Source organism: Haliotis cracherodii, unplaced genomic scaffold (genome assembly GCF_022045235.1).
Source record: "Haliotis cracherodii isolate W230 unplaced genomic scaffold, xgHalCrac1.p SCAF_11, whole genome shotgun sequence".
NCBI classification, from domain to species: Eukaryota; Metazoa; Mollusca; class Gastropoda; order Lepetellida; family Haliotidae; genus Haliotis; species Haliotis cracherodii.
The window spans coordinates 5565695-5589579 of record NW_027266266.1 but is presented as its reverse complement, the minus strand read 5'-3'; the positions used below and the strand labels follow the sequence as shown (position 1 = coordinate 5589579).

At 37.7% G+C, this 23885-nt stretch overlaps 1 protein-coding gene across 8 annotated transcripts; it reads left to right on the top strand.

Annotated features, from left to right (window-relative positions):
* Positions 1 to 548: 548 nt before the first annotated feature.
* On the top strand, positions 549 to 20215 carry LOC139456143 (uncharacterized). 8 transcript variants are annotated; one of them, XM_071237683.1, is made up of 8 exons: positions 549 to 819; positions 3431 to 3556; positions 5247 to 5353; positions 6481 to 6507; positions 8794 to 8838; positions 10036 to 10056; positions 12317 to 12464; positions 19115 to 20215. In XM_071237683.1, exons 1-8 carry the CDS (start codon positions 710 to 712, stop codon positions 19185 to 19187), a joined length of 657 nt encoding a protein of 218 aa, XP_071093784.1. In that variant the 5' UTR covers positions 549 to 709; the 3' UTR covers positions 19188 to 20215. The 8 variants fall into 8 exon arrangements, with proteins under 8 accessions (XP_071093784.1, XP_071093781.1, XP_071093785.1 ...); XM_071237680.1 differs by lacking the exon at positions 8794 to 8838 and adding an exon at positions 7621 to 7641 and having other exon boundaries at positions 6481 to 6552; XM_071237684.1 differs by lacking the exons at positions 6481 to 6507; positions 8794 to 8838 and adding an exon at positions 7621 to 7641.
* The last annotated feature ends 3670 nt before the right edge of the window (positions 20216 to 23885 follow it).

Genomic DNA, 23885 nt, shown 5'->3' with positions numbered 1-23885 from the left:
TTCCGAAACGGATTCCAATTGGTGTAAAGGGCAAATAAATGTAAATGGCAAATCTTGTGAAGCAAGCGTGCAAGATTTCACCAACATGCGACTTTAAACAAACAAACAAACAAACCTTTTTTCATGTGGCCATTCTTACTTAGGGTGTGTTGCCATTTTGACTTGGTCGAGGCATGTCATTGTACCCTAATTGCGTGGATATATGCTCATGATGCCAGCCTCTGTTTTCTCAATATTTTCAGACCGCCCTCTTATATGGCTGGAACATTGTTGAGTGCGACGTTAAATAACAAAAACAAACAAAAAGGTTTTGTGACAGTTTTATTCATTTTAAAGGGTCCTTATCATCTCTTGTTCAATACCTTGCAGACTTAAGCATATTATATTATTATATATTTATTTTATCGTTCTTCTCTTCAATACTAGTACATATTTGTCAACAAGAATAAGCTAATCTGTTTATAGTTTCTCAAATATATTACCCGTTTTCAGATGAGATGTCAACTTTTCGACATTAACCAATAGGAAGTGTTCGTCTGCTACGTCACTGCACTTCCGGCAATGGTGGCTTATTTTTGTCAGGAGACCAAAGTTCACTTAGGCATCGAGATGTACCTATACGCCGTTTCCAATTGCGTTACGGTGTTTGTATAATAAGAGAGCATACTTTCAATTTTATTTCAGCTATTGTCATTGAATTGTGTTTAAAATGGCCTCTGACGGACAGGTTTTGTTAACCTCTGGTCAACTTTCCCTGGGAAAAACGCATTTGTTGGCGATGTTGGCACTGACGATCCTATTGTTCGCTACACAAACCCAGTAAGTAGGCCCCTTATCAGTTTCCTATCTACAATCATCGATCATTGTGTGCCAGCCGGACGGAGCTGCCTTGGTGTCAAAATATCATCAGAGTCGAAAATGCTAGTGCGATGCTAATGATTGTTTACCACAAAATTACTTTTAACCTTTAGTCATGATAAAAAAATGTTTGTATAAATGTTTAGTTCTTTATGTAAAGAAAACGTATAACAAATTTTTCTTGGTGAAAATTTGTAGATTTTCTTCTATTCTTTCTGGACAAATAGGAAAATATTTCTTGTGCCTTTCAAATTATCATGATAAGGCCTCACAAAGATCTATCATGTTTAGTGACACGCCATCTCTGGATCCCGTGTGAACTTCTAAGCCAGGTCATGACAGCATGACAACGTAAATCCCCAGAAGCAAAATGTACAACATGTCGAAAACTGACCGCAAGAAATCTATGTTATGACATTTTGGATAACCTTTAGAATACAGTGCCACAACTTCCCGTGAGGATGATATCTGCCGTAGGTCACATGTCTCAAAGACATCATTCAGCTTTTAGGAGAATCAGTCTGACGTGAACTCGCGACCTTCAGGTTGTTATAATTAGCCCGACAGCCAACTGACAGAGCTATGTCACACTGCTAAGCTTAATTAGTGCAAATTTATCTAGCCATGCCAAAGACATATGGAACTGAACGGAAAAGGTGGAATAGGTGACAGACACTTATGAAGGTTACGGGAATGCATGGTGTCGCATGACTTTAGTCTTCAGACACTCCTGTGTGATCCAAATTGTCGCACTTGTCCCATTTCTTAATCTACCACTGATCTACAAGATACCGAAATGCTAGCATGATTAGGAATGAGCATAAAATAATGACAAGTGCATTTATTTGCATGCTTCGTGTCTTTGGATCCCATGCTTGAAAATGCCTCTACACAGCTTGTAAAGCCTCGTATTCATCCTTGTCATTACAAATCTGACCTGTGAAGATCCGGGGTAGAATAGGTCTTTAGCAACCAATGCTTGTCGTAAAGGGTGACTATGCTTGTCGTAAGAGGCGACTAACGGGATCGGGTGGTCAGGATTGCTGACTTGGTTGATGCATGTCATTGATCGCAATTGGCAATTGCGTGGATCGATGATCATGATATTAAACACTGGATTATCTGGTCCAGACTCGATTATTTACTGACCGCCGTCATATAGCTGGAATATTGCTGAGTGCAGCATTAAACAACCAACCAACCAACCAACCATTACAAATCTAATGGATTTATTTCAGAAGAAGTAGATAGATAGTGTTTGTAGCGGTGATGTTTAGATGTGTGCGACATCAATAAATATCTACCTAATAAACTGCATTCCTGTGCATGTTAATGAAATACTGAATTGAAAGATATAGAATGCATTGGAATTCCCATTTATAGTCTCATTTATCCACATGAATTAAGCTGAAACCTAACAAAATAATATATTGAAAATGAAAATTATTTCATAAACTAGCGCCTGCTATAAAATATGCCGCCACAGGCTATTATTGAAAACTCTCAACATCTCATGGGCTTATTCAATGACATTACATGATGAGATGATAGATCACTGTGGGGAGCTTGCTTACACTTTATGACCTCTAACTTTACATGCATGTTTTCACTGGTTTATCTGGCAACAAAATATCTTAAATCATTGGGTGTTGTGACGTGTTTGAAAGTTTGTGATGCTGTATTCTACCTTGTAATTAGGTAACACAAAGCCAGTAAGGTATCCTGGTGATGTGATATGTAATCAGTAGGCATTTGTTGAACAGTGTAATCAGAATACGGGATTGTTGATATGACCATATGACATACAATACTCACCGACGAAAGAAACATGAATACCATACATGTTTGTTGATATATGAAGTATTACTCATATTCAAGAGATATTAGACTGTTCTGGTGCACAAACAAACATACTGGTATGTCGGTGAACTGACCCTCTGAACACATCATGTGTCATCATTGATCCATGACTTTAGATGCACTATTTGTCTTGTGCAGGATTAGGGTGAAAGGTTTGGAAATCACATGCAGCATACTGTGATAAGAATAAAGACATACTCTGGTAACACTTAACTGAGTGTTAGTTTTGTCATTAACTGGTACACATTGGAAACATCTCTTATTAACGTACATACTTCTCCAAATGTTTCAATTGTTTGTGTTTCGGGGGCAGTCAGGTAGCCTAGTGGTTAAAGCGTTCACTCGTTACGCCGAAGACCCGGGTTCGATTCCCAACATGGGTACAATATGTGAAGCCCATTTCTGGCATTCCCCGCCGTGATATTGCTGGAATATTGCTTAAAGCGGCATAAAACCATACTCACTCACTCACTGTTCGTGTTTCTTTTGGCGGTGAGTATATACATGTATAAACATGGTGAGACATGGCTCTTATATCTCCGCTGTTAAAAATGGAGAGGGGTACATGAAGTGTTCTCCGATGTTATTTGAGTCTACATGGTCTAGCCACTCCCTAAATCCTTCACATTGCAGATTAGTGTTATGACAAGGACCCCTAACTTTCAGGCATAATTTCAAACATTGTATTTCCATGTACTTTCCATGCTTTCAGAGCCAAGTTTTGCACCTCTCTCAAGGTATTGAAGAAGGATGTTAACCAGTATGGCCAAACCCTCTGCACTGAGTCCTACCAGTCAAGATGTGGCTGGTTCACATTCAAGATGTGCACATTTTACGAGTATGTATTTTTGTCTGTTGGAGATAATATGACTATTCAGCTCACCATTATATTTTTCATGAGAACAGCTGATTGTTTGATCATATTGATCAGCCCAGTTTCATGGTTTTATTTTAATTTCATTTTTGTCTGAGCATAATTTTGTGATTTGGGAGTCATTTTTATCGTGTCTTACTCCACTGCCAGCCTTCATCAATAAATTGGGAGATGCTGCCTCCTGGATAACCCTGTAGGAAGCATCATGAGGGTTTTCATGCTTGTGTTCAATAGGGCTGCAATGAATACACTATGAGGCGAATACGATTTGTATCATGAATATACGAATACAAATAATAATTCACAAATACAAGTCAGCAGTTGATGTATCATTTGTCATATTCAGCATGTTCAGTGAGGCAACAGCAACATAAAATATTTGACATGGTTTGTTAATTTTTAATATATTATTGAATATATTATTCATTTATATACTGCATTTATCCAGGTACTATATCTGCTCAAATGCATCAATGACCAGTGACCACAATACTGTCAAATTAAACAGTAAGAGTGTTGTCTTGTGAAGAAATCTATGCATAAAATATGTTCTTATGGATATTTTTTTATGTAAATGCATATGCTTGCATATTCATAAATATTTGACTCTAGTGGCCATGAAGAACAAATTCAATTCATGAATGGATATGGTTCGATTCACTGAATACGCGAGTGAATCGTAACAGCCCTAGTGTTTAAGTATTGTATTTAACCTTGGTAAGGATTTCTTGTGTATGAAACAAGGGGACAGATCTGATTATATCATGCTGTATGCATGGTATGCATGACATATTCGTGTTTGAATGACTTAAATCAAACTTGATATGACAGCCAATAACCTGTCAGTCAAACACGGTTGAGTCTCAGGCTGTGTACAATCAGATGGTTTGTCCGACAACCTCAGGCCTGTCTGAAGTTTCTAAGTGGTAGATGTGTGTAAGGTTGGTCCCTTTTTAAATGTCACACAGACTGATGAGTCATTGAATTATCACTCATGTGTACCCATGTGATATTGATCAGCTGCTGATAAATGTGTAAATATTCAGGACCAGAGCTCTAGATAACCTTTGAGCAATTGAGTTTATACTCGACGGTTTCTATTTTAATTGGGTTATTACATTTTTCATAGGGTAACTCAGATTTTTTCACTCATCTATTCATCACTCTATTGTTTTTTTCTCAAAATGAGTAAACATTTTGAGATTTAAAAAAATAATAATAATGTTTTAGATGTTATGTAACGGTTCTAAATATAGGCTTCACTTGGAAAGTAAATGAGCTCATAAATGTGTTTTGGAAATTAGCTCCGTTGTTCGCATCCCGAAAAAGCTTCATTGGGTATTCAAACATGCTGTGTTTTGCCATTTAATGCATGCATTTCTGTATGCAAGTTAATTGAAAGGAATTGGGTTTTGAATAGTTTTGGGTGTATTTTGCGCAAATGCGCAGCTTATCTGTAGCTCTGCATGATATTAGACACTCATACACTTGAAGCAATCTGCCAATGTTAATGGCCTTCTTAAAGTGAGTGGATACATTTTCATCATTTTAGCTAATGCTGCAAAAGTCGACAAATTGTCTTATTTTCCATGTAAAACATTGTAAAGATGTTTTGACCATAGTATCCGTGATGTTTTGATGAAAATAATTTCAGGAAGATCCCATGCACAAAGGAGCGGAATGACACAAAGGTCAAGTTCAAGATTGTAACAGAGTGTTGTAAAGGCTACAAGTACGATGACAACAACATAACATGCATCCGTAAGTAGCTGGTTTCACCTGTCGAGTCAGTCTTACAGCTTGTATCATTATCATCATTGTATCATCAAGTCATAGTCTTCATTAATCATGTACACATGATAGGCCACAGAAAACACAGATAATCAATAATTTGATGCGAGGGTATTTTCATCAAAGAAAACAACAAGACTGCCTATGATTTATTACATAGTAATGTGATGATGGCTATGCCATTTTGTATGAAAGCAGTTGAAACAAGCACAAAATTACCTCTGAATGGTTTTCTGTAACATTTTAATGACTTCATTGAGAGAATCATTAAAGTTGTTCATAAATGAAACTCTTGTTATTCCACTTGAAACCCAATGGGCCTTCCAGGGAAGGAAAGTCCCCAGTATCCCAAACCAGTCAGAGTCATTGCATGTCATGGTGACCCAGTGGTTTATTGCTCATGCTTTCACGCACTCCCTCCGGATATCACTCCATCCCCGTGGATCTGCCCGGAGAGCGGAAGGTCGGGGATTCAATCCCTGGCAGCGTCATACCACAAGATGTTAAAAGATGGTACTTGTTGTTACCCTGCCTAGTGCTCGGCACAAGGGGATGAAACATGGACTGATTGGTTCAGAGTCTGTATACTGTGTCTGGATGGGGTATCAATGTTATACTTCTGCACATGTGTGGGCTAGCACTGTAAAACTAGCATTAGTCTGGACAAGAACAAGCAGCCACCCACACATATGCATGCACGTTGCTATAATAAGTGCAGGGGCGGTCGGGTAGCCTAGTGGTTAAAGCGTTCGCTCGTCACGCCGAAGACCCGGGTTCGATTCCCGACATGGGTACAATGTGTGAAGCCCATTTCTGGTGTTCCCCGCCGTGATATTGCTGGAATATTGCTAAAAGCGGCGTAAAACCAAACTCACTCACTCACTATAATAAGTGCAATAATCTTGAAATCCTGCAATATCAAATTCATCTCATTAAGTCATTTGGATGCTGTACTTTCAATAACTGAACATGCTGAGTGCAGGGCATTTTTTTTTGTCAAGGGGAGATAATTCAGAATGTTAACACTGGGTAATCTCCCTTTGTTGTAGGCTCTTTACCGCCATGTTAAATATGTTCTGTGTTGGCTGACATTCCAGGTAATGAGACGGAGGATGGCACTGCAGGTGTTACCATTAACAGAAATAATGATCAAATGAATGTAACTCAAGGTAGTATCTTTGTTGTAAACAGTCACTTCACTCTTTGGGCTTTTATCAAATTTTACTTTGCATGCATTGGTATCTGTGCTGTTTTTGTCGTCAAATAAATCACATGGCTGTAAGGACATTTAGTTGTAAGTATTATATACATATTTGATTAAATGTTTTGTTGTTTGGCAAGATCAATCTTTTTCACTGTTCCTTTCGCTGTTTTACAACTGAATCTGCCCAAAAGTGGGCAAAAGAAAACCTGGTAAAAGTCATAACCATGCAAAAATGTGTAAAGAGACAGAAGGCTTATTTTGAAAATATTTGGCATGTGTCTAAAAGTTTATTTCAGGAATATATGGCTTTGTGTTTTGTTTGACTACAAAGACTTAGTCTTACATGTCTAATAATTTTGTTCTATTATTTATTGTGGCCAGGTTTGTTTGTTTGAGTATGAGAGATGTCCTATTATGTAGTGGATGTTTCTCACTGTTGAAGTTCTGTGACATGTCATAAGGGAGTTTTTTCTTCTTAACACTCTGGGGCCCAGGTGGCTCAATTGTCAATGGCGCTGCAATTTGTTGTTCAGAGATGCGTATCTTTGGCGTGTCAGAGACTGATGATGCTGGGTTAAGATGCCAGATTTGTCAGAACCGTACCTGTGCTCCTGGATTTTTGACTTGTAGATGTTGTAGACTTCTTAGGGCTGCATTTTTCATTTTCATCACACATGAAGCTTACATGCTCTGAGATAACTGAAATACTGTTCAAAGCAGCATTAACTCAAATCAATTCTTTAATTTCCACATGCTTACCAACTATTGGTTGCTTTTCTTTTTAAAAAAAATGGTTGTTTTGACTCTGCTATTGACTGACCACATCCCAATGCCGTATGATTGTAACTATGTTTTTTCATGTTTAAAAGTTTAATTGTGAGATATCGATATCAAATAATTTCCTAATCATTTCTTTCATTTCCTAATAATTTCTTTCATCAATTATACTAATTGTACCACCCAATAATTACCTCTCATGACTTTGAACAATTAACAAGTGTTAGGTATTTTCTTTCCCTTCCAAACAAAACAGCTGAAGACCTTACAACAAGAGGTATGGACGTCCACATTCATGGTAGTGCATGACCGTTTCTGTTATTTCTGTACATTGAATTTCTTCCCGTTACTGTTTGTATGGATTTCTTCCCGTTACTGTTTGTATGGATTTCTTCCCATTACTGTTTGTATAGATTTCTTCCCGTTTCTTTTTGTATGGATTTCTTCACGTTACTTTTTGTATGGATTTCTTCCCGTTAGTGTTTGTATGGATTTCTTCCTGTTACTTTTTGTATGGATTTCTTCCCGTTAGTGTTTGTATGGATTTCTTCCTGTTACTTTTTGTATGGATTTCTTCCCATTACTTTTTGTATGGATTTCTTCCTGTTACTTTTTGTATGGATTTCTTCCCATTACTGTTTGTATGGATTTCTTCCCATTACTGTTTGTATGGATTTCTTCCCGTTAGTGTTTGTATGGATTTCTTCCTGTTCCTTTTTGTATGGATTTCTTCCCGTTAGTGTTTGTATGGATTTCTTCCTGTTACTTTTTGTATGGATTTCTTCCCATTACTTTTTGTATGGATTTCTTCCCGTTACTGTTTGTATGGATTTCTTCCTGTTACTTTTTGTATGGATTTCTTCCCGTTAGTGTTTGTATGGATTTCTTCCTGTTACTTTTTGTATGGATTTCTTCCCATTACTTTTTGTATGGATTTCTTCCCATTACTTTTTGTATGGATTTCTTCCCGTTAGTGTTTGTATGGATTTCTTCCTGTTACTTTTTGTATGGATTTCTTCCCATTACTGTTTGTATGGATTTCTTCCCGTTACTTTTTGTATGGATTTCTTCCCGTTACTTTTTGTATGGATTTCTTCCCGTTACTGTTTGTATGGATTTCTTCCCGTTAATTTTTGTATGGATTTCTTCCCGTTAATTTTTGTATGGATTGTCTCATAGAGGGCTTCGAGGTATGCTATAATAAGTGCAATAATCTTGAAATCCTACAATTTCAAATTCATCTCATGAAGTCATTTGGATGCTGTACTTTCATTAACTGAACATGCTGAGTGCAGGGCATTTTTTGGGTCAAGAGGAGATATTTCAGAATGTTAACACTGGGTAATCTCCCTTTGTTGTAGGCTCTTTACCGCCATGTTAAATATGTTCTGTGTTGGCTGACATTCCAGGTAATGAGACTGCACTGCAGGTGTTACCATTAACACAAATAATGATCAAATGAATGTAACTCAAGGTAGTATCGTTGTTGTAAACAGTCATTTCACTGTGGGCTTTTATCAAATTTTACTTTGCATGCATTGGTATCTGTGCTGTTTTTGTCGTCAATTAAATCACATGGCTGTAAGGACATTTAGTTTTGAGGATTATATACATATTCAAGTAAATGTTTTGTTGGTTGGTTTGTATGGATTTCTTCCCAATACTGTTTGTATGGATTTCTTCCCGTTACTGTTTGTATGCATTTCTTCCCGTTACTGTTTGTATGGATTCTTCCCGTTACTGTTTGTATGGATTTCTTCTCGTTACTGTTTGTATGGATTTCCAATAGTTAAGGTACCATAAGGACTGGTAGAAATTTGGCATTTGTAAGGGTTTTGCTCTATGTTATTATTATGAGGACTAGTGGACTAAAGATGTTAGTTTCTGCCGCTAGGGGCTCTTTAGTTTGGCTGATTGTGTTCATCCTTCCCTGCTCATGCTTTCAGTCACTGGTTTGCTGGGTTCAAAGTCGATCAGTTACAGACTGTCGATATCGCTGGAATATTGCTGACTAGCATTAGACAACATTCACTCATTCCATAATGCAGTCCCAGATGAATTATGCAATTTCAAGTTTGCTGAAAGATTTGTAGCAAATGTGACGTTTCACGGAATTGTAGTACAAATTTTAGTTTTTCATTATTTTCAAGATTTTCTATTGAATTGTGCACAGATGATGCCCAAACTTTCCGAATGTTATGCAAACATAGACAATATCAATCCTACATTAAATTGAAATTTGAAATAAATAATTCTCACATTTAAACGTATTTGTGGTATTGACTACATAGAGTTGACATTTTAAACCAAACCTCAAATGTCTAAACATGCTAAATGTAGGAGATTACAATTTGTGAAGAAAAATGTTCAAAAAAAACACTTTGTACATGTATTAATACTTGAGGGGGGGAATGGTTGTTCTTACTGCAGATGTAATTTGACCGCCGAATTTTGTTAATTTTACGGCAAAATTCGTCTGGGACTAATAATAAGCATAATTATGGTCCATACGTTTGTGAGTTTAGAATGTATAGACTATGTAGGATTATTTTTCATAAATACGTAACATTTGAGTGTCAGTGACACATTTCCTATACAGTTGACATCAGTGTAATTCATGCAAACCTTCTACAACAATTTACTACAGTTGTGTATGTTTCCTTCCATGCAGCTGAAGAACTTACAACAAAAGGTATTTACCACCACCTGTGTAACATGGCGTTGTGCATGACCATGTTAGTAACCATGGTTACCATGAATGGTTTCATTAGTTTCCCGTTACCTTGGTTACAATATTATTTTGATGTGATCACATGGTTATTCCCCTTTTGTATCCTATGCATGGGGAACGTCCACACTCCCTTCCCCGAATCACAACAACTCGAGTTTCTACTGCATTTAAACCTGCTTGTTAGTATGGGCAATATGTAGTACTTACTAACATGTACCTTACTGTTGGTTGAGTGTAACATTTCTAAGTAACGCTGTAACATTGTGAACATTTATGTGCTGTAGGCGTTTTCTTCACTTCGAACTGTCTGAGAATGGCATCTTTTTGATATTCCCCATTCTCTCTTTAATTAAGCCTTTGAGCGCTGACATGTTCCAAACTACTAACATGCTTTTATTGTTGTCAACTTTACTTGACAAAAGGCCAACCTTTTCTTTGTACTTTGATAACAGGTATTTTCCAAGATGAAAAAAAAGTTCAAATATATCAGCAATGATTAGAGTGGCATTGGGTGCATTAACTGTTTTTTTCTGCTTGACAAAAATTGCAATTATACATTATTAAAAATTCAAACACAAACAGTTCTCCTTTATAAGTACTATCTTTTAATTTTGTAAACATGGTAATTGGTGTAATTCATATCCAATTTTAAGCACCATAGCCAGAGAAACCATGTTGAAATTATCAGACGAATAAGATGTCTTGTGGAAACCTTCCCCAAATTATGATCTTTCAGTTATTACAATGATTAGTTAACTTGATATATGATGGTAAACTATTCAAAGGTTCAGCTTTTTAGTTGTGTTTCAAAAATCCTATGATCGGTTCTGTGATCTAAGTGATACAAAGGTTGGCCTGGTTGTTGAGGTTGCAGGTCACTGTGACATGGTGGACAGTTCACTCCTGACATTTTAACCTGATGTACTGTATTCCCCCACTGAACCTATTTTCTGACAGGCATCACACGCAGTGATCACTTGGCATCACACCACTGTCACAAGCTTATTTCTATGTCATTGGAGTGGCATTTTCTCATTTGTATTTAAAACAACATGCATGCAGTAAATCATTGTCCCAACAAGACAATATCTTTTAATTTGATTTTCAGATCGTTGTGTATAAGTAATTATTGTGAATATACCGTTATAATGAAAACTGCAATGATGAGTATGAGAATATGTCTTGGGTGAGGGGCGGTAGGGTAGCCTAGAGGTTTCAGCGGTGCTCATCATGCCGAAGGCCAGGTTTGATTCTCCACATGGGAACAATATTCCAATAAGCCAATTTATGATGTTCTCTGCTGTGATAGTGCTGGCATATTGGTAAAAGGGGGTAAAACCATACTCCCTACATCAGAGAGACCATTTTGTTTGTCCTGCTGTACTGCCATTGTCAACAAAGGGTTCACAAACAGATGGATATAGTTTATAAGGAGAATATTTTCTAAATGTAATTTATCACTATCAGAATTTGTTTATCTAAATATATACATGATATAGTTTTGGCAAAATTGAATTGTATAAGCATATGTAAACTATTATATACTGCTCATAAGAGATTTAAGAACAGATGTTTGTTTCATATTACTATAGCTAATCCATCTTCCCGAGGCAAAATTGTGTAAAGAAATAGATATCAACATACACGTTATGGTTGCATCACTCACTCAGCATACACGGTATGGTTGCATGGGTTTCAGTGTAATATGGTTGACTGGTTGAAGATTTGATTTTTGTTGTCATGTAGATCATCTGTGTTTAGTCAGTAATGTAGATAGTAATTTGTGCACATAGCGTTTAACAATCCAAACCTCATATCAGTATTATAGTAATGTGAGAGCAGGGGTCAATTTTATTGTAGTGTTAAGGGGGGACACTCCACGATTGGGCGAAAGTTCAAGAAAATAATTGAGTAAACTCTGTCAGTGTAACAAGTACTCGTGGTGACAGACACCATTATTTTATCAACTTTCATGCTCGGGCATGCTTAGACTAAGTTAGAGCAAAATTAAAGCCATGATCGCAGTCTGATATTTTCTTTAGTTGATTGTGTTGCTTTGATGTGTTTTATTGAATCTGAATAAGACAATTGTTTAGTTTTACAATAATTAGATTACCAAGTCACATTTACTTTTAGACTATTGCTTCTTTATTGCAACAAGGGTGGCTAGGTATTGTGTTTCCGTGTTGCAACCGTTAGTGAACTGCTGTGTGTATTGCAGGGGACCCCGAGGCAGCTAGGACTATTCAAGACCCAGACGATGACGATAATGGTATCAACATTTCCCATGGTGCTTTTGCTGCCATTGCCTGCGCGTGTCTTTTCATCATTTGTGTGACAGTTGTCATCGTCATCCATGTCAGGAAGAAGTAAGTATAACAACGGCTTGTCTCAGTCACAGTCTCATTAAAATCTCACCTGGTATGATACCTCTCTGTCGGAGGATAACGCAAACCCTTCGTCGGAGGTCATTTCAGGTGAACTCTCTAATCTGTCAATCAGTGTCAAGGCTTTTATGTTCTTGGTGAGAGAGTGAAGCATTCAGAGCAGCATATCTGGTTGTGTTGTCTGAAATGAACATAAGGAGACAGTTCTGAATGGAAATTAAGAAAGATATATCATATCATATCATATATCATATCATATCATATATCATATATCATATCATATCATATCATATCATATATCATATCATATATCATATATCATATCATATATCATATCATATATCATATCATATCATATATCATATCATATCATATCATATCATATCATATATCATATCATATCATATCATATCATATATCATATATCATATCATATCATATCATATATCATATCATATATCTCATATCATACATCTCATATCATATCATATCATATATTGTATCATATCATATCATATTATATCATATATCATTTATCATTTATCATATTTCTTTTATATAATTTAAAATATATCATCATATCTCAGATTTCATTTCATATCATATATACAGCGATAGAAATTGGCACTAGTCCTATAGTCCTTGCCAAGCAGCCAGATTGTTAAGGACAAGTAGAAAATTTTTAAGGGTTTTGCTATATGTTATCATTATAAGGACTAATGGACTAAAATGTTAGATTCTATCTTTGTATCATGTCATATCATATCATATCATATCTCATATCATATCATATCATATCATATCATATCTCATATCACATCATATCATATCATATCATATATCTCATATGTTGTGGATATCTTAAACACCCTCTTGTTTCTGAAAGGGAGTACTATATTTAGAAGGTCTTGGCTCTGTGTCACTTATCTTTTGTTAAAATCAAAATTTCTAAATTGATGTGAAAACGAATGTTTCAAAAACCTATGCATTTTTCATTTAGCTCGGACTGTCAAAGATGCTTAGGGTTCACTTGGAGTACGGTCAGATCATCACATAGAGAGATTAGGTATCAGAGTAGAGATCAGAGTTTAATGAGATTGCTTCAGCTTTGTGAAGTGACCTGCATTAGACATGACACAACGTCCCCGTTCCACAAATTGTTGCGCTAAAGTAATCGTAAGTCCCATACTTTAACATAGACTGACAATAGTCGTAACGTTACAATCCCTGTGTGGAACAAGCCCAGACCTACATTTGCTATGTGGTAGGTGGTCGGAATCTGACCAAAGCAAACACTAGACATGGTAAGCTACTAGTGGCCAAACAAATTAAATTTTCTTACCCAACATGTGCTCCACCAGCGAAGTTCAGAATAACCGATTCTGTCATTACTATTGTTATTCTGTCACTCCATGACAGATTGACTATAGTTGTTAAAAGAGTTGGGTATTGTGTTAATTGGGATGATTTTTAGGGATGGATGCTTAAGACGTTGGTTACTGTATGTTGTGTTGTTGCTATTGAAACGTGGTTGTCCCTTGTTCCCTACAGACACTATGTGCTGAATGTTGTGTTGTTGCTATTGAAACGTGGTTGTCCCTTGTTCCCTACAGACACTATGTGCTGAATGTTGTGTTGTTGCTATTGAAACGTGGTTGTCCCTTGTTCCCTACAGACACTATGTGCTGAATGTTGTGTTGTTGCTATTGAAACGTGGTTGTCCCTTGTTCCCTACAGATACTTTGTGCTGAATGTTGTGTTGTTGCTATTGAAACGTGGTTGTCCCTTGTTCCCTACAGAAACTATGTGCTGTATGTTGTGTTGTTGCTATTGAAACGTGGTTGTCCCTTGTTCCCTACAGATACTTTGTGCTGAATGTTGTGTTGTTGCTATTGAAAAGTGGTTGTCCCTTGTTCCCTACAGATACTATGTGCTGTATGTTGTGTTGTTGCTATTGAAACGTGGTTGTCCCTTGTTCCCTAAGATACTATGTGCTGAATGTTGTGTTGTTGCTATTGAAACGTGGTTGTCCCTTGTTCCCTACAGATACTATGTGCTGAATGTTGTGTTGTTGCTATTGAAACGTGGTTGTCCCTTGTTCCCTACAGATACTATGTGCTGAATGTTGTGTTGTTGCTATTGAAACGTGGTTGTCCCTTGTTCCCTACAGATACTATGTGCTGTATGTTGTGTTGTTGCTATTGAAACGTGGTTGTCCCTTGTTCCCTACAGATACTATGTGCTGTATGTTGTGTTGTTGCTATTGAAACGTGGTTGTCCCTTGTTCCCTACAGACACTATGTGCTGTATGTTGTGTTGTTGCTATTGAAACGTGGTTGTCCCTTGTTCCCTACAGATACTATGTGCTGTATGTTGTGTTGTAGCTATTGAAACGTGGTTGTCCCTTGTTCCCTACAGAAACTATGTGCTGTATGTTGTGTTGTTGCTATTGAAACGTGGTTGTCCCTTGTTCCCTACAGACACTATGTGCTGAATGTTGTGTTGTTGCTATTGAAACGTGGTTGTCCCTTGTTCCCTACAGATACTTTGTGCTGAATGTTGTGTTGTTGCTATTGAAACGTGGTTGTCCCTTGTTCCCTACAGACACTATGTGCTGAATGTTGTGTTGTTGCTATTGAAACGTGGTTGTCCCTTGTTCCCTACAGACACTATGTGCTGAATGTTGTGTTGTTGCTATTGAAACGTGGTTGTCCCTTGTTCCCTACAGATACTTTGTGCTGAATGTTGTGTTGTTGCTATTGAAACGTGGTTGTCCCTTGTTCCCTACAGAAACTATGTGCTGTATGTTGTGTTGTTGCTATTGAAACGTGGTTGTCCCTTGTTCCCTACAGATACTTTGTGCTGAATGTTGTGTTGTTGCTATTGAAACGTGGTTGTCCCTTGTTCCCTACAGATACTATGTGCTGAATGTTGTGTTGTTGCTATTGAAACGTGGTTGTCCCTTGTTCCCTACAGACACTATGTGCTGTATGTTGTGTTGTTGCTATTGAAACGTGGTTGTCCCTTGTTCCCTACAGATACTATGTGCTGTATGTTGTGTTGTAGCTATTGAAACGTGGTTGTCCCTTGTTCCCTACAGACACTATGTGCTGTATGTTGTGTTGTTGCTATTGAAACGTGGTTGTCCCTTGTTCCCTACAGATACTATGTGCTGAATGTTGTGTTGTTGCTATTGAAACGTGGTTGTCCCTTGTTCCCTACAGACACTATGTGCTGTATGTTGTGTTGTTGCTATTGAAACGTGGTTGTCCCTTGTTCCCTACAGATACTATGTGCTGTATGTTGTGTTGTAGCTATTGAAACATGGTTGTCCCTTGTTCCCTACAGATACTATGTGCTGTATGTTGTGTTGTTGCTATTGAAACGTGGTTGTCCCTTGTTCCCTACAGATACTATGTGCTGAATGTAACACAGGAGGAAATAAGAAAGTCTGTAAGCGTAGTGTCTGACCCCTTCCTTGATACTCTTTTACATAACGGCAAAGGTGATGTGTAAGTATATTGCCAACAGCTGCAGCTGTTTGTTTCTCAGCTGCCTGGGCAAACATTCATCTTATTGGCTGCAGGAGGCTTCTTGCTTATTAATAATTTGGCAGTAGTTTATGAATCCATTGTTTGGAACTTTTAATATTGATCAGTTGAAATTTGCATATGAGATTCATTTGGGTCTTTGGTAGGGACAGACTGCCTAGAAATTCATTTTTTTAAGACTTGTCCCACAGAGGACAAGTGAAAACCTTACACGCTAGTCCTTGAGTTTGTAACTTCTTATCCCCCGCCCAACAAAGTTGGCGGGGGATATATAGAAATGGGCTCTGTCCGTCCGTCCATCACGTTTCCGGAGCAGAACTTTTTTCATGAAATTTTGCAGGTCTGTCAGTACATGCTGAACTGGTGCCTTTTGCTATTTAGAAATTTTAGAAATTTTTATTTTTTACGTTTCCATGGCAACAAGATGGACTTAGGTTCTGTGTGGGTAGGGTTCGTTACCGGAATATAACTCATAAACCGTTCAATATTTTTTATCAAACTTTGCAGGTTTTTCAGGTACATGCTGAACTGGTGCCTTTTGCTATTGAGAAATTCTAGAAATTCTTACTTTATACTTTTCCACGGCAGCAAGATTGGACTTCCAAACTCTTCTTTTTTTTACAATTTCCATGACAAGTTCCAAAGTGGTTAAAAAAGGTTAGCGTTTGTTTAGATTTAATTATGTCTTAAATTCTGCAACAGGGGCGGGGGATATAGCCACGTTAGTGGCAAACTCTTCTTCTGTTTGAACCTGTTGAATAAGACAAAAATGGTTACTATGTTTATTGTTTCTGAAAGTTTACTCAGTTCCAATTTGTAGCAGAATTTAAGCATTTAGAACTGGTTCAGAGTTCTAGCTCTCACGTTATATCCCTGTAAATACAATAGGATGACGTCACTAAAGGGTAATAATAGCCAGTTAGAACTACCATCCCCGAATTGTCGCTTGTCCACAGCACAATTTAGTAGTCTCAGGCTAGTGGACTGGCATTAGTTTCAAAGGCTGCTTAGAGAAGTTCCAAAACATGAAGACATGAAACTTTTATGGACAATTTCATTATTGTGTGTACAGCAGGAATATTGCTGAGTGCAGACAACAAACAAACAAACAAACAAACAAACAAACAAACAAACAAACCTTATGTATTCTCCCGGCGTTCATTCGAACATGCAGAACATGAAGACAAGAAACCTTTTGTGAATAACAACTTCTTTATTGTGTGTACAGCAGGAATATTGCTGAGTGCAGACAACGAACAAACGAACCTTATGCACTCCCCCTACGTTTTCATGCTAATTGCTCCAAATTGGTAAATGTATACTATACGACTTGCATCACTTTGGGGCCTCATCCTACACACTATGAATTATGTAAAACACTGTTTGATGAAGGAGCCCCTCCATGGTCTATTGGTAGAGTGTCAGCCTGGAGAGCGTTAGGTCAGGGGTTTGATCCCCGGCAGCGTCATACCAAAAGACATTAAAAGATGGTACTTGTTGTTACCCTGTCTGACGCTCGGCATTAAGGGGCTAAAACAAGGACTGGTCGAGTATGAGTACAAGCAGCCACACACACGTATGCATCCATGTCGCTATATAAGTCTGTGATGCGAAGTTAAACCCATTTCACCTCACCTGTTCCATGAAGTACTATACTGAACTACACTCATTCATACAGTCAAATGTAGGCTTCAGAGGCTAAAACAAATACATGGTCCATAGTTGAAACAGTCCACATTTTATGTCTGGTTTGAGGTAAAACATAATCATGATAATTTCACATTTTAGGAAATGACACACTTATTATCCAGAAAGAATTACTTGTATATCTTCAGAATATGTCATAATTTCACCCACAGTATTAGTTGTATAAATTCACTGTTTGGGAGTAGTCATTGAGGCTGTCCTGATATGCCTACCTCGCGATACAATGTGTGTTGTGATACTAAATTTGAGCCTTTCTTGTTTGAAATCTTCCCTTATTCCATTCATCCTGATTATTTTTCACGGCACGTCATCACCTTGCCCGTGCTCGTGGGTTTCACCAAAAGTGGTAAACGTCTAAGACCTGCATCACTTGGCTTTCCTCCCACATCAAGCTGGCATACCATGATATAACAAACATACTGTTGAAAGGGGTGTTCATCAAAGTCACTTGCTCCCTTTTCCATGAGACACGACTGACAAGAGATTGTTATTACTAACCAGTTTGTGTTGAACTTGCATGATTATTATATTTAAGCTTGTTCTACCGTCTAGTATTATGCAATCAGATTTAGTTTCATGAGATTTAAGGAGTCCCTGAATTTAAAACCGTAGGAGCAAATGGTTCCCCACATGCTGGAATATTGTTAAAATCGACGTAAAATCGAATAGGTCTTCAGCAACCCATGCTTGCCATAAAAGGCAACTATGCTTGTCGTAAAAGGCGACTAACGGGATAAGGTGGTCAGGCTCGCTGACTTGGTTCAAGCATGTCATCGATCCCAATTGTGTGGATCGATGCTCATGATGTCAGTCACTGGATTGTCTGGTCCAGACTCCCTTATTTACAGACCGCTGTCATATAGGTGGAATATTGCTGAATGTGGCGTTAAACAACCAAAAAACAAACAAACAAAACACTCACTCACTCACTCACTCACTCACTCACTCACTCACTCACTCACTCACTCACTCACTCACTCACTCACTCACTCACTCACTCACTCACTCACTCACTCACTCACTCACTCACTCACTCACAGGAACAAAAAAAATACCAGGACCCTCTCTTAATTTCTTTATCTGCATTGATGCCCCAGTTGTTTAACATGCTGGAATTCTCTGTGCAGTTACCTTCCTTTGACATGCCATTACCAGGAACCTATCATCATGGGTTTGAATCCCACTGGCCCTGATTTTGTTGCTAGGATCATCAGCACAATACCTGTGCTTGAAGGTTTTACTGAAATAGAAAACATAAAAGACTTGAGTTGAAATGCTGTGATATAACTGAAATACTGTTAAATCAAACTCACTCACTCCTTACTGCAAGGTGTTGGTAATCCAGGTGGTAACTGGCTTGATGCTATTTTCCAGGCAACTGAAGGAGGAGAAGGAGAAGGAGGCGGCCAAGTCCCCCCTGGAGCTGGAGAAGATGGTGCAGGCCTAACTTCAGAGGCAAGGAAGAGGAGTGGTCTGAAGCTGGCAGGAGACGTGAATGGCCTGATGGTGATGGCATAGACTTGACAAGGATGCCTGTATGTTGGGCAGTGGATTTTGGAATTGGTATTTTCGAAAGATGTCTTGTTTTTGAGCTGATTCTGTGGATCTAGTCGCCAGGAATGCAATATGATGAGTCGGTGATTATTCAGTGATTTTTGCTGCCGTCTACATGACATCAGGAGGGTGCCAGCTAGGTGGAGATCCAGCACCACTGGTGATGTTGCAAAAGAAAATTATGATATTACAAATTCAGTGATTGTTTGTTGGAATGAATTGACCTTTTGATGTCTATGTTGGGAGGCTACGAATTACGAATACCATATCAAGCTATATTATATTTTTGGGCATCATTGAAAAGGATTCAGAAGGGAAAAAGGCCAGACTCTATTAACTATTCCCGTCTATTCATACCATCTATTAATTTCTTGTCAGTAACTATGAGATGCCGACATCTAATTGTCAGATGGGTAGACATTTAAAATATAAATGTGTAATAAACAGCCTCCATCTCTGCACTCACCAAACAAGTAATCTATATGTTTTGGCCCATATTTATTTCCGTTTTTCTTCAACATGTTCAATCTTCAAATATCAGAATAATCCTGAAATTCAGGACCCTGATATTTCTAATCTCAAAAATATATTGAAATTTTCAAGGAAACTTCAAATTTGAATGAGAGTGCAGTCAAGTATTGGACTTGGAATACTCATGCACAGATGCTTGTTGTAGCACAAGACACACGGTGTCACACTTCCCAGTGTCTACAGCAGGTCATGTGTGTTAACTGTACATATTATTTATAAAGGAGCACATTCCATAGACACAGTGCAATGTCAGATTTCTGTCAGATATCTTTTCTTGATTGTTTGGTTTATAGATTTTTTACTATATCCAGTTAGCACGGGTCTGTTGAAATAGAAATAACAGTATCTTTATGTAGTTCAATAAGTATGGTTTTTTGGTTTGCAATGACATTGATCATTGAACTGATCGGTCAGTTCAGCCCACCGCCCCTACTGAAAAGCAGCTGGAAAAAAAATATATCAAACTTAAAAATATTTATTTTAGTTATGTCCCCCACTAGTAATATAGACCCTCTTATACAACATAAAGTGTTATTTATAAATTCCATGTCTACATCACTATCAGTGATTCAAGAAGCCATGGCAGAATGACTTTAATATAAATAAATGATTGACATAGTTATTTATTTTAATTTTAAATTCGACCGACCTTGTGTGGAAAAACTGTGTGGGGGGCTGGAAATCTGATTTTATCTTTTTTACATTTTCTCAAAAATTAGACTCCTCAGAGCCGTAATCCGAAAAATATAAAATGCCTGGCCTAAGTTTGTTGGCTGGTATGGTTTTGCTTTCACTGCAGAACAGATGTTAAACTTGTAGTACTTTCAAGGGCATTTTTTGAGTCAGGTTATTGTCAAGAGATGAAGTCGAGAATAACAGACTGAAAGTTAATTTGTCAAATGTGCTGTGTAATATACAACACAAAAAGTGAGTCACACCCATTTTACAACATGTCGCATGTTGCTTATGGCGTTAGTGAATAAGAGTAAGCACAATTCTTTATACTTTGACGTGACCGCATTGTAACCTTGTCATCAATGGAATGGCACTGCACATTAATAGTTGAGAGAAAAATATATAACCGGTAAATGCCTACTTTTTCATAGATTTCAAAAATCTAGCATAGACGTTAATGTTTCCTTATTGATGTTAATGTTTTATCCATTGGTTGTTAAATATTTTAAAAAGTTATTATTAATTATACTTTTATGTGAAATGGTTAACTGTGAGTGTTTGCCCTCATGTCTCTATTGCAAAGTATGAATGTGGGTGGTAGTTTTACATGTAGGCCTTGCACTGTAAAATGCACAGCAAAATGCACACCAATCTCTTCTTTCTTTATTTGGACATTTAGATTAAATAGTTAAGACAATGCTAATACCTGTCTTCGAAAAGGTAAATACTCTTAATACAGACCAGTGACCAAGATGATTGCAGAGACTGGGACAGTGCCTTTTATCAGATATTAAAAACGTCAATGATAACTTTAATTTTGTATGTAGTTGTGTTTATATTTAAATCCTTTGATGATAGAGCAATCAAGTGAAAGAAAAATTCAAACTGTTTATATTTCATTCCATGATCAAGGCCTTTGACTCTGGTCACTTGAACCTAATAGCCAAAAAGTTTATAATTTCAGCAGTTTTAACTCACTCACTATAGGAACATTTGTGTCTAGTATACAAGGGTTAATTTCTAGAAAAAATACCAATCTCATAAAAATCAGAACATTTTTTTCAACCTGGGTACCCTCATAGAAGGTTGAATCAGGTGAACTTTCTGAACAGCCAATCAACGTCGAGGCTTCTGAATTCTTGACGTGAGTGAGCAAAGAATTCAAACCAGCTCTGATTTCTGTATTTTGAAAGTGAACTGAACTGGCAAGTTCTTAAAATGGAAAGTACAGCAGTGTCATTATATTGTAGATGTTATCCTGTTGTCTCTAGGGGGCACGGGTGGCCCAGTAGTCTAAGGCGCCGTGATTCGCTGTGCAGAATTGCAGACCAGAAACCTATGATTGCGGGTTCGAATCCCGGTTCGCCCCGATTATGTTTCTAGGTTTGTCAGCACCATCCCCGTGCTCGTGGGTTTCACCAAAGTGGTAAACGTCTGAGACCTACATCACTTCGGGCTTCCCTCCCACATTAAGCTGACATGCCGTGATATGACTGGAATACTGTTAAAAGCGGCGTTAAACCCAACTCACTCACTGTTGTCTCTGAATGTTGTGGCATCTACACATAGGGGAGAACCATCGAAGGAACATCTGTGTTCTGTGTGGTTCTCATTTGTATAAATCAAGTTCTGAATTGAGGTGGTAAAAGAAGTACACCGAATTGTTTTAGAAAACTGTCGGCTGATAGATTCAAGAACCCATGCAGCCTTCTTTTAGACTAGTCAGTCGGTTGAGGGTCCATCTGACCTTCTGTGGTCATAAGATCATAGCACAGAGAGGTATCGTATCAAGCAAAACATCTGATTTTATGAATTTGTAAAAAACACCAACAATTTTTGGGGGAAATGCTGACAGTACATACAGGGTAAAAGGAGATTGCTTCCTTCTTGCAGTGTCCTTTATTACTTATATACGTACACCATCCCACTATTCTTTGTCTTCCTAATATGATGATGACACACCATCTTGTTTAGGAGTGCCTAGTGCCAATGGCATGTTTTATGTCACAGTTTCATCTTAAGTGATGTTTTTTGTGTGAAGTAGATGGGTGCTGTGACCTTTGTGACTTGAGCCAGTTGTTGTCAACATGTGTGAGAAGTTGCATTGTGTGACCTCCTGATCTCGTGTACACCAGCCTCTCTATGAATGTATGTCGAGTTGGTAACCATGTGTTTCACACCTCACTGACTTCATTAGTACAGGACGATACGGATGTGCTGAATGGAAAAGTAACAACTACACATTCCCGAAACACTGCTGAATGACCTTAACACGAGATGTGCAGTAAAGCATGAGAAATAATGATCTAAATACATGAAATTTCTCAAATATATATATGGATCGATTTCTTGGTTTCTGGCCAATGGGGTCAAGCCTAAGCATGATGAAACATTAAGAATATGATAACAATGTGTTAAACAAACTGCTTATTCAGCATGTTCTGTTGTGCTGTGCCTGTTCAGCCGACATCTGTTCTGCATGATCATGCAGTGTTCTCGACACTATGTCTGTATCAGGTCACAGCTATGCTGCTAGTCTGGGGTGGTACATGTATATGGTTATGTGTTTGTTCTGTTATTGTGATCCTGTCATGAGTATTCAGCTATTGTGAATACTGATAGGTTTGAACTGTTTATATGTTGGCAAGTATCAGGGTAAAATGTTGTTGAAATTGTATTGGATATTTTCCATTTGGATGGCAGGAAGAAACTGCAAGCTTTCTTGTCATCAAGTCTTACAAACTTCAATGTTAGATCCTTCATATGCCTTTCAACCAGAGACCATATGTGACTTAATCTTGAAGGGGCTATTCTCTGACCATTTGACAACCTAACAGGGAAGATGCTGTTTACAAATGGTACTGATCACGACCTGAAAAAAAAGAATTGCTTGCCACATTGATTACATTGTTGCAAGGTGTTTTTCTTATCAATATATTCAGGCTCATTGTTAAGAATTAAAATTAAAAGAGTATCTGGTTTTGTAGCTGTAGCTGAAATAATATCTAATCTCAATGCAAACTCCCAGCCCCACCTGAATATCATATGGTCAGCCCCTAACAGTTAACACTCTTTAACTTTCAGTGCACCTCCATTAAGTAATGTAATGTGTACTTGCGTCACATTTTTTTATCAGCATCATTCTGCAGCCCTGTGTCTGTGACATTAATAGGTGTCTGGTAGTGTAATTTGCAGTGGATTATTTATTGATAATAATTACATCATTGAACCTGTAAGCGTGATTCATGTACATACTGTATATATTATAGTTTGTTGTTTATCCCTGCATTGAGCAATATTACAGCTTTGTGACAGCGGTCTGTAAATAATCCAGTGATTGACATCATGAGCATCGATCTATGCCATGGAGACAAAATGACATGCA